Source organism: Gavialis gangeticus, unplaced genomic scaffold, assembly GCF_001723915.1.
Source record: "Gavialis gangeticus isolate Ggan-Ray unplaced genomic scaffold, GavGan_comp1, whole genome shotgun sequence".
NCBI classification, from domain to species: Eukaryota; Metazoa; Chordata; order Crocodylia; family Gavialidae; genus Gavialis; species Gavialis gangeticus.
In genome coordinates, this window is record NW_017728992.1 from 107,971,459 (window position 1) to 107,987,330 (window position 15,872).

General features: G+C 40.3%; 1 protein-coding gene across 8 annotated transcripts in view; it reads right to left on the reverse strand.

Moving 5' to 3' along the window:
• Window positions 1-15,872, reverse strand: part of TRAPPC8 (trafficking protein particle complex 8) — a 142,077-nt gene that overhangs the window by 57,166 nt on the left and 69,039 nt on the right. For 5 of the 8 annotated variants that reach the window (XM_019526701.1, XM_019526688.1, XM_019526680.1 and 2 more), the window contains 6 exons: window positions 11,757-11,846; window positions 9,464-9,638; window positions 8,202-8,355; window positions 6,959-7,046; window positions 3,482-3,741; window positions 2,282-2,397 (listed from right to left, as the gene is read on the reverse strand). In XM_019526701.1, the coding sequence (XP_019382246.1) occupies window positions 2,282-2,397; window positions 3,482-3,741; window positions 6,959-7,046; window positions 8,202-8,355; window positions 9,464-9,638; window positions 11,757-11,846 (883 nt within the window). The remainder of the gene's footprint in view (window positions 1-2,281; window positions 2,398-3,481; window positions 3,742-6,958; window positions 7,047-8,201; window positions 8,356-9,463; window positions 9,639-11,756; window positions 11,847-15,872) is intronic. The other 3 variants (XM_019526695.1, XM_019526672.1, XM_019526661.1) reach the window with 1 other exon arrangement.

Consider the following 15,872-nt stretch of genomic DNA (forward strand, 5'->3'; position numbering starts at 1 on the left):
GGGGGGGACGGGGGACAGATGGACTAACAACAAATGAAACTTATCTGTCTGGCTGAAGATGGAGACAAGCTTCCTTTCAACTGACTCCTTTACTAGCTGAAGTGATTTCTTAAATCAATAATTAGGTTAAAGAAAGCTTTTGTCCTACTAGAGAAAGATTAATAATGCAATTGGTCAAAAAAAAATTTAGTAGCTTTCATCAGTTTCAGTGATGGCTATTTCATTTGCACCATCATACAAAATGGTTTAATTCTGCCCCCGGAGGAAGAAAACTAAAGGAAAATTTAATTCCACTTATTTACACTGGCCAGCTAAAGCTACAACAGTAACTTGGACCTATGCCTCTTGGATACAAAGACAAAAAAAGTGCACCTCTTTAGCAACCAGTCAAAACTGGTTGGAAAGGGACATAAAGGAATCAAGTCCTTCTGCCTGTAGTATAAACACCACTCCTACCTGTTTAAATCTAGCTTACATTAGTTTACATTGTGTCAGTAAGGAAGACTGTTCCAAAGACTAGGAGTAATAGGGGTAGAAGTGGAATTACTTTTTAAAAGATAGAGCTTGAATACTTCATAAAAGCATCTATAAGAAGCCCTACTAGAGCTACACAAAGCTATGGTCACCGATTCAATTCGGCAGAGATTCACCAAAATTCAGTGGCCAAATCTCCAAATCCAAATCAAATCAGGAGACCCTTTAATCTCTCTGAATTGAATCAGAACACTCCAAACTGATTCAGAGATAAGATGATTTCGACAGAGACAGCTTTACATGTTTTTTCTACATGCCTCAGGATACCAAGTGGTGCATGAATGCTGAGATGGTGGGGCGGATGGAATGTCCCACAGGAGTGCTGGGGAGGTCCCCAGCACACACTGTGGTGGACCCTGAAGTGGACGAGAAGCACTTCTGGTCCACTTCCAGGTTTGCCACGGAGCGTGTGGGGGGACCCCCCCCCACAAGCGACTGGTGGCTTCTGGGTCTGGGGGGCCACCCAGGGTCCCCCCCCACAGCCGAATTGTTATGCTGGAAGGGGGGGGGGAAGTTCTGCACTCTGCAGTGGACCCAGAAGTACTTCTTATCCACTTCCAGGTTTGCTGCCAAGCATGTGGGATCCCTGAGCTCCTGTGGGATGCTCCATCTGCCCCAGCATCACAGCGATCACGAACAACGCCTGCTACCTCAAGGTATGTAGAAAAAACATTTAAAGCTGTGTCTGTGGCCGAATCACTGATTCTCCAGGTCAGCATTGTATCTTCAGAGTCAGCAGAATCGAAAATCAAAACAGTGATCCAAATCAACAAATCAGATCACTGTCCCCTGAATCAGCCCGAAGCCAAACTGAATATGGCCCACTTCGCACACCCCCACTCCCTAAAAGACAAGAGGGTATTGGACTTCAGAGGCCCCTTCTAAGGCTAGGTAGGGATCTCAAAGACAAACTATACTAATAATTGTTTTAAACTTGGGTACGTGTCCATGGAGAAGTTTACATCAGATTTTAAACCAATCTTTGTTAAAACGTGTGCAACTATTGAACAAAGATGAAGAGGGGAACCTTAAGAATTCAAGCATAGTACACTGCTGCCTCCCTCCCTGCCTGCCCCTGTTTTTCCTGCTGCAGAGGTGGGGAGGGATGGGGACACAAATTTAAGACAACCCTCCAACAGTTACATTCTATACATAGAAAATTAATAAGTTTTCTATGAATAGAAGCAATCAAATATAGTAAGCACCTGTATGTATGCTCTTTCATTGGAGGCCTAAGTCTCCTGCTTTAGGCTTTCATCATATGTGGGAGTAAGGGTGTGTACATTGTCAGTTACTAGCAGCAGCTGACACCTAAACCCTTCCTCCTTTTAACCTCATGGTAAAACAGTTAACCTGTCCTGCTTAAGAATGCTCACGTGCTGGTCTGTGCCAACTAAACTAAAATGGCCCATCAACCAAAGATAACAGTTCATCATCCCTTCCTTCTTATCTGTAGATTTTTACAAAAATTCTAGTTGCACTTGAAAAAGCATAAGGAGATACACACTTTCATAAAATATCTGTTCAGCAACAAGCTAGACTTTAAGAGGACTTCTCATCTACTATTTTAGTTCAATGTCTTTTAAAAAGTTTTTTTTGGTGCAGAAATGCACACTTTTTTAGTAAATGTTTTGTTGATTCTAAGATTTTAGTTGAAATCTTAGTCAGCTAAAGTACATTCATAATACCAAAGTGTTGGTCAATATGTTTGTTTTTATTTAAAATTTAAAGAATGGAAGTTACTTACAGCAAGCCAGATGTATTTTTCAGCTCATTTATACTTTTCTCTGGAACCTTACCACCACCAAACCATTTTTTGGTTGCAGAAAATAGTGATCGACTCAAACCTTTCCTGGATATTAACTGTAAGAGAAGAGTGCAATTTCCATTAATTCACTCAGCTTTAACTGTGATGAAGCTAAAATGCTTCTGGTGATATAAATATATACCTTAAAAATTTGTTTAACTTCAAAAACAGATAAAAGCAGTATGTTCATAGATGTTAGTCCAGCGTTCCCCAACCAGTGTGCCTTGGCACAAAAGTGTGCCATCCGAAATTAACAGCTGCGCCACAGAATTTTGCCATGACAATGAGCTACAACAGGCATGAAGATGGGGAATGCCTTAACAAGTGTGCTGCAGAAAGTTTTTACTAAATGTAAGTGTGCCTTGGGCTGGAAAAGGTTGGGAATCACTGTGTTAGTTATTTCAGATGAGACTTTGACTAATAGCACACATAGCTCCTTGACAGAAGGAGGTCATCATATCAACAATGTCCTCAGAGCAAACAGTTATTCTATGACCAGAAAACATGATAATTTTTTTTTATTTATTTTTTTTTTTTCAAACAAAGTTGGATCATGATTAAAACCCAATACCTGAAAACAGCAAATGTCAAAACAACTACTTCTACTAGTACACTTGTTCTAGTCAAGGTTTCCCCCAAAGTCAGACCTTTTCCCAAACCATGAAGAGACTACATTGCTGGACGTTTTGTTGGTTTCTCATAAATATCTTAATATCTTAAGCCTGCTAGACAAATATACTCATGAATCACTTGATTACATGAATTTACCTTTAAAATTAATTCTCTCCATTTTTAGTATTATTTGTAATATACTAACATGTTTCTATCATTATTTTAAAGCATGCTCCAAGTTGAGCAAGGCATTGTTTCAGATTACAACATAGTACAGAAATGGACATTTTGAGTCTCTGAGTCCAGTCCTTTATATGTTTCTGTTGCAAAGTAGGAAGAAATGGATGAGGTATATCTTTACTATATATAGTATGTTTTCAGGGTTTTTCTTTAGTTGCATGCCTATCCTCAACTGTTCCCCTGAAATCTAGATAAGCGAGTTTCAAAAGAGGGAACAGTTTAAGGACATATTTAGCTTAATATATATAGTAACGCAGCAAAAGAGGTATTTTGAAAGAGGAACTTTACCTGGTCATTAAGCTGTCGAATTGTTTTCTCTATGTGTGGCAAAAGCCCCCTAAATGTGAACTCCTGTATGAACTGCCTAATCCGATCATGATCTGTGAGTGTTAAACATGCACCGTGAGGTGTTCCAGAACTTGATTTTTTTGATTCATGCAGTGACGGAGTGGTCTTTATGAAATCAGTGCCATCCAAAGTGCCACTAGTATCACTGGGATGATCCAGTTGAAGAGGGTGAGCCTTAAAGTTATTTGATAAGCCATCTACTGAAAAATAAAACATTTTTATTTTGCTAATGCATTCAATTATGTCTTTAAAAAAACAACAAACACACATTTAGATTTTAAAAAGCTTTACAACTGTTGCCTGGCTACTATCCCTACCTACTTAAATTTCTCATATCCAAACTATTTGTCAGGCAAGTATATTACATATGCCACACTCTTAAAATGAAGGCTGTTCACCTGTCATTAGATTAAGTAAATTGCCAAAACCCAGAACCTCTGGAAAGCGCCAGCCAGGAGGGAAGAGGAATGAATGGAAGAATATGACTTCACACCAAACCATGGAACAATGCAGGTAAGTGGTAAAAAAAAAAGGGGATTCTAGACTGCTCCTCCAAGGAAAGAATAGAGGCCTGAGTAACAGGTTGAGTTTGACCATTTTATTTGCATTTTTAATTGACAGTCTGTACTCAAGAGTCCCCCTGTTTTAGCTGGGTAGCCATCCTCTCTCTGATGATGGGCAATATAGCTCTCTACTCTCAAGCCAAATACACAGTGAACTAGTAGCCGGGGATGATTTATACTGTGCATTTGGTTTCTGTTCAGATAAAATGCTCCAACTCAGGAGGCATAAAAAGCAGCCTTGATGCCCTGAGCAAAACCTGCAGGAGACTGGGGTGGGGACAACAGTCTTAACCATGCCAAGAACACCTGAACAGCCCCTGGTTGAGCTGTTGCTGCCACCACCACTGCATGCTTTCTGCTCCAGCTGTTGCTCTTAAAGCAGCAACAGCTGCCACTGCTGGGCAGTCTGGGAGTTCCTGGTATGGATAAAGATGCAGGGCTGCTCTTGCTGCTAGGGCACAAACTTCATGGGCAGGGGGCAATTCCAGCACCCATCCTGTCTTGGCGCCTGGGACAGGTGCCCCTGTTGCCCACCCCTAGTTATGCTACTCCTCCAACTGCCTTGAAGTGGCTATGATTAGAACCATGGGGGGCAGAGGGAGGAGAGGAAAAAGGGGCTAGTGATTAAAAAGTAGCCCTTACACAAACAGATTTAAAAATTACCACAGTAGATTACAATAGCTCATGTGATAGATGAAGCTTCAACAATAACAGAAGAGACTTTACTCTCTGGCAATGCCATTAGTAACATACTATAAAAGAAAGGCAAACTGCAGCTGTGGAGGATTCCAATTCTCAGCCCCAGCTGATCTATCGGACCACAACTGGAGCAATCTAGAAGTAAGTTTTTCAAGAAACCCAGGGTCTCTTCCAATTTCAAACCTGCACTGGAAGCTTTAAAAGGGGCTTTTCTTTAAATATGAATAGAAGTCTTCCCATTGTTACAGGTCTACCCAGTTAATTTCAGGTGACCACACAAGTTGAATTGGCAGCTCCAATCATTTAAAACCTTACAAAGTGCTGAGTGGGATATTCTACAAAATAGACATCCATTAAATCCAGTCTTCTTGCTAGTTCAATCATAAGATTAAGCAGTTCATGCTTATTATAAATTCCTGCTCTAGCCCAGTTATTTAAAAGAAGCCTGCTCTAGAAAAAAATTGGCAGACTAAAACAAAGGAATCTCACTGTGGTGTAGTTACTTAAAGAAACAAGGTGAGGTGTATAAAGGATATAATTTCTTATATTAAAAGTTCTCTCAGAACGCTTCAACTTTCAGAAGTCTGCCTACGTCCTTAATGATCAGAGCTTACCAGATGGTTCCAAACTAGTACAAAGAACAATGGCATCACTCAGAAATAAAGCATTTAGAAATCAGAAAGCTACAAATAAGCATTTAACAGGCATGATAGGAACACAGGAACCACTGTCTAGGATCAAACCAAAGCTTTCTTCAGTCAGTGGACTGCAGAAGATGCTTTAGAACAGCGGTTCTGAACCGGGGGTACATGTACCCCCAGGGGGTACATGAGATATATTTCATACATTGTCTAACACAGATCAAAGGACCTAAAAAGTTAATTTCCCACTGAAAGGGGGTACGTGAAGTCTCACTCTGAGACCAAGGGGTACATCAACTGAAAAACGTTCTGAAGTGCTGCTTTAGAAGAATGTGCCAGAAACCAATAGATCATAAATGCAGAAATCATCTTCTCCCATGTACAGAAATCAGCCATAAGGCTCAAGTCAGTAACCTGTCAACAAAACTCAACTTCCTGTAATGATAAATGTGTTTTCCTTCCTATCTATGGAATTTCCTTCAGTTTTGTCCCCTTCCCCCCCCACCTTTTTTTTTTTTAAATAGACTGTTCTCTTGATCTTGTGATACATTTTATAAACTTTTATCATGCCCCTCTGTCTCTCTTACAAGTTTCTCTCACTCCCTTCCTGAGGAAATACGCTCCCCTCCGCCTGTCCCTGGATCACTTGCCCTCCTCCTGCATTTTTCAAGATGGGGTGAGACCAGTAAAACAGACAATACTTCAAATTAAATGACAACTCATCTACATAAAGGCATTACAATATTTTCCATGTTATTTACCATCCCATTTCTTATGCTACATCTTATGAGCTTTATTTGATGACAGTTTCACACAGTTCAGTGAAGACCTTTGCTCAGTCTACAAAAGAAATCATTCAGGTCTTCATCTTGAGTTCATCTAGTTATATTTCTTTTTGCACATACATTAGATTGTGTTTACCATCTTGCTGACCTTTTGCTTAACTTGTTCAGGTCTCTTTGAAGTTACTTTCTAGCTTTAACTGACTGAAATAACTGTCAACTGCAAGACTAGCTCCTGCATTACTCTGCCATTCCCAGATTATAAAAAGTATTAAAATATGGGACTTGGAAGAGGAATCTGGTTACTCTTTGTTCATAACAAAAAGTTGGCTATTTAATCTTACTGTTTGCTTTCTATTTCCCAGCCCATTTCTGATTCACGATATAGTTGGCCTCTGACCCCATTAGGACTCAAATCTTTTGGCAGCCTCTTCTACAATATACTATGAAAATTTTCTTGAAGGTAAAAGCAGTCAACTAGTTCTCCCCTATATATTGCTTTAAACACCTTACAAAATGGTATGTTTATAATACATTCCGGTACCCAGAAACTCAGCCGGCCTCAAGACGTACTGACCTAGTCGCTTCAAAACCAATACAAGACAGGATTTTCTGCACCAAATTATTATCAAAGACATGAGAGGTAAGATGTAGACATCTGTTTTTCACTTGCCTACATTAACATAAAAAATGTTAAATAAAGAGATGAAGTTATAAAATATATATAAATACCTCTGATATCAATATCTAAGCCATCTGATATTAAGTGGTCAGCACTCTTATTCGAAATTACAGTATATGGACCATCTTCATAAGATTCCTACCAGGAGGGAAAAAAAGGGGAGGAAATATTTTAAAAGTTGTTTCCAAGTCATTAATATTTATCAATTATTCCCAAAGCCTGAAAAGTGCAAACACTACACTCAAAATGCACTCTCTCTCTCTCCACAGCTAGTTTGCAGAGTTCAGGAGAATGAAACAAATTCTCAAAAAAGTTTAGTTTTGGTTAAAAGTCACTGTACACAAAGGGTGAAAGGAAGAGAGAATCTGACTACTTTTTCTTCAAGGTTTAAATAGCTACAGTGGTCAAGAATCACTTCAAGAAGAGGTCAGATCAGTTAAGATTAAAAGAAAGCAATTAGCATGGATGAGGGACTTAAAAGGTCCAACTTAGTGAAAGATAGGACTTCTTGATTCAGCTCACTGTGGAAACATTAATTCACATTTTAGAAGGGATATCACACATCTCAGAAGAACAAAGGGAACAGAAACTATTTTAAACCTTAACAGTAAAGTTTGAGTGTCTTTGACAATGTCCTTTTTAAATCAGAGGTACCTTCTGAGATTTGGCAAGAATGGAGGCAGCATCCCACAAATATCTGCAGATCAAGGTTTTTTCTTCTATTAGCATACAGAAGGTACACAAAGTCAAATACAGGAGGGAAAGATTCATTTTAGTCTTGTGACAACTACAAAAACTCTACTGCCAAGGAAATTTCATTAAGTGGGGCACAGGATATTGGCTCCTTTAGTGGCATGTGGTGGCATACAACTAGCCTTTAACATCTTGGCAGACATGGATATGCCCCATCAAGCTAGATTACAAGGCCTCAGCACAAAAGGAAGAAAGCTGTTTTCTCTTAGCCTCCTCAAGCTTACTTATTTCCCACAACTCCATCAAACTAAGATTTAAAAGTTACACTAAGGAATAACAAAGGGAAGGAAGGAAAAGTAAAAAGAAAATGAAAAAAAAAAAGACAGTCTTTTAGAGGAGAACTCCCTTTGTGTTCTCAGAAACACAGAGTTTGGGAGGCAGGAGTGGATGACCTATACAAATGAATATGAAAATACCCAGGAGGAAATGTTTAAGGATGCACAACTGCACCAAACACCATTACATGATGCTACCAGAACAGTTCACTAAGATCAGAGCAGGAGTCAATATGGACATTTAAGAAGTGTTTTTGAAACATACCTGGTTTTGTATACTGTTTTTCTGAAGATACTGACTCCACGGATCTGGTATCTGTTCATCTACTCCCCTGTTAGATACTCGAGAATTTATTTTAAGTAAATAGCACCCCTGAGTTCCATATCTCTGCTTCATTTCTTCATAAATTGAATCAGCTCTGAAATGGAAATCTCAAATTTTGTCAGTTTGTCTTAAAACTGGACCGCCTTGCAGCATTTAAATGTAGTTTTCCTATCCAGTAAGAGTTGTAGAATAGGAACATATATCACATATTTTCTACTGAATCTTATAACCTGGAAGAAACTTGCCAATATCAAAACCCACAAACATACTCTGTCAAAGTATTGCCTGCTAGATCCTTCCACTCATTCCTCAAGTTTCCTTCTTCCCCCACACCTGACACACTGTATAGCAGTTACCATAAAGGACAGGATAGCAGCTAGAGTAGAACTCCAATAAAGAAAGAAAACACTTTGCCTCAGAAAAACACCCAGGGAGCAGTTAATTACATGCAACTGCTAATGCTTGGCAGTAGCCACTGATTCTGTGCCAGAAGGCTAGTATGGAAGAGGGAAATGAAGAAAGTCTAGAAGACAATTAAGCAGGGAGGGGCGAGGAAAAATATCTGTGGAAAGAAACAGCTAGGACAAACAGTAGTACTAATTTTGATATTCTGCCTGTTTCTATTTTAACTGAAGGTCACGTTTAGGAGTAAACTATTAAATAATGTATAATGGTATCTGACTGGGTTACTATACAAAAGAATGACAGCTTGTTACCCAAAACATTCTGGGAACCTTAACTGCAAATTAAGAGACAGACTCTTTACACAACACCCCAACATTGGTACTGCTTCACTTCCTAGCCTTGGGAACCAATACTTTGTCCTCCTGAGTTTAAATTGTACTCAAGTCTTATAAACAATACATATTATGAAAAGCCATTTATGTCAGTAACCTAACTCACCAATCTACAAATGTAGAATATTTCAAGCTACTTTTTCTTTGAATGCCATCCCAAATTTTACAATTTGAATCACTAAATCAGTCAATTTTATACAAAAATGTGCATTTCAGCTTGTACCAATGCCCGAAGATTAGTAACTCTGAAAGAAAAAGCTTTCACACACAGTTAGCCAAAGATGTCTTCTTGGGCATCAGTCTACATTATCTTTTTGCTTTTTAATTTTTTTTTAAATGAACTGCAGTTTACAGAGTTAGCATATCAGCAAAGCAAGCTCTTCTGAAATCATGAAGACGACCTACCTTTGTTCCTCTCCTGCACTGACATCATGCAGCAACACATAATATTTAAGAGTGTTGGGTATGAACCATTTTGGATATAAATAATCACTGCTGTGCTGAATTCGATGTTGTTCTTGTGACAGCTTCAGAAACTGCTCCACAGGTTCAGGTTCACTAGAAGAAACTACAAGCATACCTGATTCCTTGCATTAAGGGTATTTCTCAAGTGCCAGAAACCATCACTGTTTTTTGTACAGTGCTTGCCCAAATCTATAAACTGTCCAATTTTAAACTACTAAAGTATACCTGCAGCTGAGTTCCGACTTTAATTTCAGGAAAGGTATATTTATAGTTTAAGAGTGTCAGATCATTGGCACATTTTAAATGTATGAAACTTGATCGGAGCTTAATCTCATATAATATAGTTTGATTTAAAACAATTTTGGAACGGCATTTAGGCGTAATGATAATAAAATGTCACTTCGCATCAACAGCAGCAACCTTGCTGACCTGGAATTTTGTGAAATGGTTGTTTGCCTAAGAGCTAAAAGGGCTAACTTTTTTTTGTTCATTTATGTATAATCATTATCAGCCATCATATACTCCAAACAAATACATAGCACTTGATTTCTGAAACAGGGGGACAGGAAGATGCGCATTAGTTGAAAGTCACCTGTGTGCATCTCAAAGGTAATCTTTGTAAATATGGTGAGGTCTCCTGACCGGAGTTAAGGACCAGAGTTTGGGCTGCTGGGAAAACAATCCAAAGGTCAATACATGGACAAAGACTTTGAGCTGCCAGGGGAAGGGGGGTGTTATGTGTTTGTCTGCATTTTTAAAAATTTTTTTTACACACAAGAAAAAGCTTAAAGCTATGTGCTTACATAAGCAAGCAGTTTTTTCAAGGGAGCTGTGTTTTAGCAGCCTAATTTTCTAATCTTAAAGATGAGAAAACTAACATCTTTTTGTTAGTTACCATTATGAATAGAAGCCTAACATATTAAAACTAAATTAGAACAGCATGTTAAAGAACCCAATATCAAAGTTGAAATAAGTCTGCAATAATCAGAACAACTGATGTTAAAAAGAAAAAAACAAACACACAGTATTGGCAATCAATGCTATCTATGTAAGACTGATTGAGAATATACTGTTCTGGGTTTGTGATATTTTTCATAAGATGAAAAGGTAATTCTGTAGCCTAAGGTTCTTGGTTTCTGTCCGCCTAAGACTAAAGTCAACTTTATACAGCAGTCCAAGCTTCCCTCATCATCCCAGGACAGGTACATGTAACAAAAGCAAGTCCCCGGGTTTCCAAAACAATGAAGTCAGGAATCTATCAAATCCTCAGCGTATTTGTCCCTAAATAATAATCCAGCACCTCCCCTCCGTTGGACAGGCAAGAGCACTTAAATCTTAGTGTGAGAACATGTCCACTGGTAATAGCTTTGATTATTAGGACTATTAGGAAACTAAATTTTCAAGGTCCTTGCACTGAAAGGAGAAGCTATTTGTGAGACTGGAGGGTAGAAAAAAGCCTAGGGGACACAAAACCAATATGTAGAACAGGCTGTAAAAACTCAACATAAGAATAACTGAGACGCAATGAAAAAGAAAAAAGGCCTACTGAAGACAAACCACAAATTCTTCTACAGTATCCCTAGATCCCACTGTTGTATTACTGCAGAGCAGAAAATATGCAGCTTAATTAAAGTTTCAAAGTTCATATCTACATAGGAAGAATTAATTCTCTGTAGTTGATACACGAAACTACATGCGCTAGAACAGGGCTGCTAAACCCCCAGCCCGCAGGCCAGATCCAGCCCCTGGCACCATATTATCTAGCCCACAGGCCTCCCTATAGGTCCAAAAATTGAGCAACAGGAAAGGAGCAAGACTGTTCCCCTGCTGCTAAATTTCTGGAACAATGGGGAACCCCAAGCCCTGTGCATTAGCCCGGGTGTACAGGACATGATCCCAGTGTACAGGATGAGGGAAGGGGACAGAGGGGTGACAACTTGAGGCTATGCAGGGCCCTATCCAGGTGTGTGGAACTTAGTGAAGGCAGCACAGGACTCAGTCTACCCATGAACTGGCTCTGCACCACTCATATGGTTTGTGGGGTCAGCAGTTTGAGCACCACTGTGCTACAGAAATCGGGGAAAGGAATTCATGGAAAAAGGTAAAGGCACTGAGGCAACACCAACAAGTCACGCTACAGGGATTTTTTGGGCATGAGCACTTCAGCTGTGAGAAGCTAGCTGTAATATTCAACCCAACTTGTTTTTCAAGGTACTTACTGTTCAAAGGATACATGCCACATAGTGGTTTAGGAATTCATGATCCGAAGCTGGCATAGACTGAAGAAAGCTCTCTCTATAAGACTCAAACCAAGGAGTAGTAGCTGAAATATACAATAGGTTATTAAAGAATTTAAGACCAAAATACTTAGAAAGTTTGCTCAATTAGCTCAAAAAAAAAACTAGACATGAACAGTCATATCTACAGATAAGACAAAACAGCAAGCATTTGCGAGTCTTGAGGCCATCTTAAGATTGTACTTTTCAAAAACTAAAATCTAAGAGAAAGGAATGCAGAACTTCTTTTCCTTTATGGTTATCAATTGCACAACAAGAAAGGGGTATTAAGAATAAGCCTATTTAATATGAATCCTATTAATTCCAATATTGAGACTGAATACAGCCCATTTTAGTTCATCAAGCACAGACCAGGAAGCCTGAAACTCTGAATTCTATCCTGTTTTATTACTGAATCATTGCAAAGTCTTGAGCAAATCAAATTAGCCTCCAAGAAATGTCTGTTGCTGAAAAGTATGAAGCATCACAGCAGACAAAAGTCTGTAGCCTATTTCTAATCACAAGATTTTTGTTGTTAAAGACGTATACAGATAATGAAAGATCATGAAAACAAAAGAAAAATTGTTTGGATCAGTAGGGCTAGAACAGAAACAGAATGTCATTACTAGGTGCTGCTGTAAGTGTGTGGTTTCAATAATTTAGAAAGCTTTGGAACTCTTAATGTCATGCAGACATCCCACACCTAATGCAAACTGCAAGACAGTAATACTTGATAATCAGTGAAAACATCTTCTGAAGGGACTTAAAGTTAAATATAAAAAGCTTATAGAAGACAAAGCTTAATTTAGACAACACAAGGATCTAAAACCACATTTGAGTTGTACGATTTTGTAACTATCTATAAAACAGATGTGTCATAGAGAAACCATGGTATCTATTTAGGGACTCAAACTTAATTTACTGAAAGTGGAGAGGGATTAAGTATGTGTACTAATTTATAAACAACAGACAAACAAGTCAACATCACAAACACCTGAATTCACAGAAAATTTGGACAAGACTAGAAAAGAGAATCACCCCTGAAAATAATCAGATAAAACCCTACTAGTATTTGTTACACTGATTTATGTTCAATTTGCCTGCCCCTCCCAGGAGTTGCAATCTGTGAAAAACAGACAGACTATTAGATGCTCTGCTACCAGTTAGCAGTAAAATACTAAAACAGCTGTCTACTGTGTGGCTCCAAGGCAGCTCTCACATTTGAGTGCACTCTAGTCCAGGGATGGACAATTACTTGGGCTGGAGGGCCACTTAAAGTTTTGGTGAGCTGTCAAAGGCCACAAGGATAGCCCCGCCCCCTGGTGGCCATCTTAGAACCAGATGTCCCACCCCCCAACACCTGACTTTTGCCACCAAAGGTCCCTCCCCTTGCACTGAAAGAGGGGCCGAGGAAGAGTGCCATCTTGAAACCAGAAAAAAAATCATACACTAAAAAAATCCAAGATCTACTATAACTTATTTAAAAATATGCATTTGTGTTGATTTATGCCTGTTTGCATAGTGTATCTAGAGGCAATTACATAATAGCTCAAAATACAGTCTTACTCTTGTACATTGTGTGTGAAAGGGTGCGGGTATAGTGGGTGGGGGTAAGTGTAGAGGGATGTCAGTACAGGTATGTGGTTGGGAGTGTATGGGTATGGTGGGGGATGAGAATGTGTGTGTAGCGGCTATGGGGTTATAGTCGGGAGGCAGGAGTGTGAGCAGGGGGGCATGGCAGAGGTGAGGTTTGTCCAAGGGTACAGTTGTGTGTGCGCGCGGGGCGGTGGGGGGAGGGAAATCAAAGGAGTAGTAGTGGTAGCTGCTGCCCAAGTCCCTGTCTGCAAATGGCAGCAGCATACAGGGCCCGCTCCACCTGGCCCAACAGCACTCCCACCCAAGTCACTGGCCACATGTGGTGGCAGCAGCACGAGGCCAGCCTGGCACCATAGGACACTGCTCCCTGTGCTCCTCCCCTCTTTCCCTCAGTGGAGCCATTCCTGAATTCCCACTCTCACAGGCCGGGAGGCTGGAAACAGCCTTGGAGTGACAAGGCAGAGGCTTCTCTCCTCTAGCGCTCCCTAGCTTGGGCTGGGGTGGGAGTTGGTTGCTTAGCAACCAGAGCCATACCCTCCTGCATGGAGGCACTGACTTGCAGAGGGGCAGGCCAGGGCAAGGGCTTACAGGTAACTTACAGAGGGGCCCAGGGGGGCAGATGAAATTGCCTGGCAGCCAGATTTTGCCCGCCCCCGGTCTAGACTTATGAAGTTGTAAAATGCAACAATTGATCAGTTTTACCAACAGAAAGGAAGATTGATAAGCTTACAGTAAGTTTGCCAACCTGAGTCAAGTGTGAAGAAACTTCACACTGCAAGGTGTACACCATTCTTAATCACCCAGTAATCTCCACATATCTACTGTGGGTGTCTCACCCTTTTATTAATGATTGGAGCACAGCAATAGCGCTGTCCAAAACTTTCATGGGAATTAGCCTTTCTGGTAGTGGAAGACCTTCACTTTAAGTAAAAATGACACACAAGCAAGCACTCAGTGGGCAAAGATTTTTAAGAAATCTCAATGAAACTGGAGCTCTGTTCAAAAACTAAAATACAAAGATTGCTGGGGTACAGTAGCTTTCCATGAATACATTCAAGGAAGAAAGCCTCAGGTGGTGTCATTTTTGTTTTAAAAAAAAAAAAATTTACAAATACAGTTTGGGCAGTTAAAAGAAAAATAAATTCAAACCATCTACAACCTAGTTTTGAATGAGTGCAATGAAAAATGCTCTTCCACTGTTCTCCAGCCCCCTTGAAGACGGCCCTGGACAGCCACCCACACCATCTTCTACAACCTATCCCCGAATAGGGAAAGCACAACATAAAAGATTATTTACCAGTTTGTAAACTAAAATTAAGTAATTTGTTGGAAAGGTGGACCATTTTAATACTAGTTTGGGGTTACTTTGTATATAACCTAGAGTCATAACTAACAGTATATCTTTATTACTAACAGCTCCTGAACATCAAATCTCACACCAAATCCAAAATGACTGTATATTTTAAAAAGAAAACAATTAGGAAATACTTCTTGCATGACTCATTTCCTTTTCAGCCTGTGCATATACACAATCATGCACAAGGATATTTTCCACAACTATAATGAAGCTTTGGTATACACACACACCAAGCCAGCTATTATTAAATTTAGTGTACAAGAGAAAGAATTTGAACTTGAAATGTGACACTACTTCGCATTTCAACCACCTTCCCCTCACAGTGCACTATGTAACAGTTCCTGTTATAGCTTCATAGTTGGTAGGGTCCGAAGGGACTTGACCCCAGCTAAGAAATTGTCAAGCTTCCTCTTAAAGACCCCCAGGGTAGGAGCCAGCACCACTTCTCTTGGAAGTTGGTTCCAGATCCTAGCCGCCCTGACTGTGAAGTAGCGCCTCCTGATATCTAGCTTGAATCTACTCTCCGTCAACTTATGCCCATTATTCCTTGTTACTCCCAATAGTGCTCGGGGAAACAAGGACTCTCCCATTGTCTGCTGGTCCCCCTTGGCCAGTTTACAGATGGCCACCAGATCCCTTCTCAGCCTTCTCTTGTGGAGGCTGAACAGGTTCAGGTCTCGTAGCCTCTCCTCGTAGGGCCTGCCCTGCTGCCCCCTGACCATGTGAGTGGCCCTCCTCTGGACCCTCTCCATGTTGTCCACATCCCTCCTGAAGCGCGGCACCCAGAATCGGACACAGTACGCCAACTGCGGCCTGACTAGTGTCGTATGGAGGGGGAGGATCACCTCCTTGGACCTGGTTGTGATGCATCTATGAATGCATGACAAGGTGCCGTTAGCCTTCCTGACCGCGTCCCCACATTGGCGGCCCATGTTCTTCTTGGAGTCTATAATGACTCCAAGATCCTTTTCTGCTTCTGTGCTGATAAGAAGGAAGTTCCCCAGCCTGTAGGTATGCTGCTGGTTCTTCCTTCCTAAGTGCAGTCCCCTGCACTTGTCAGTATTGAATCCCATCTTATTCTCATCTGCCCACCCCTGCAACCTGTCCAGATCCAATTGCA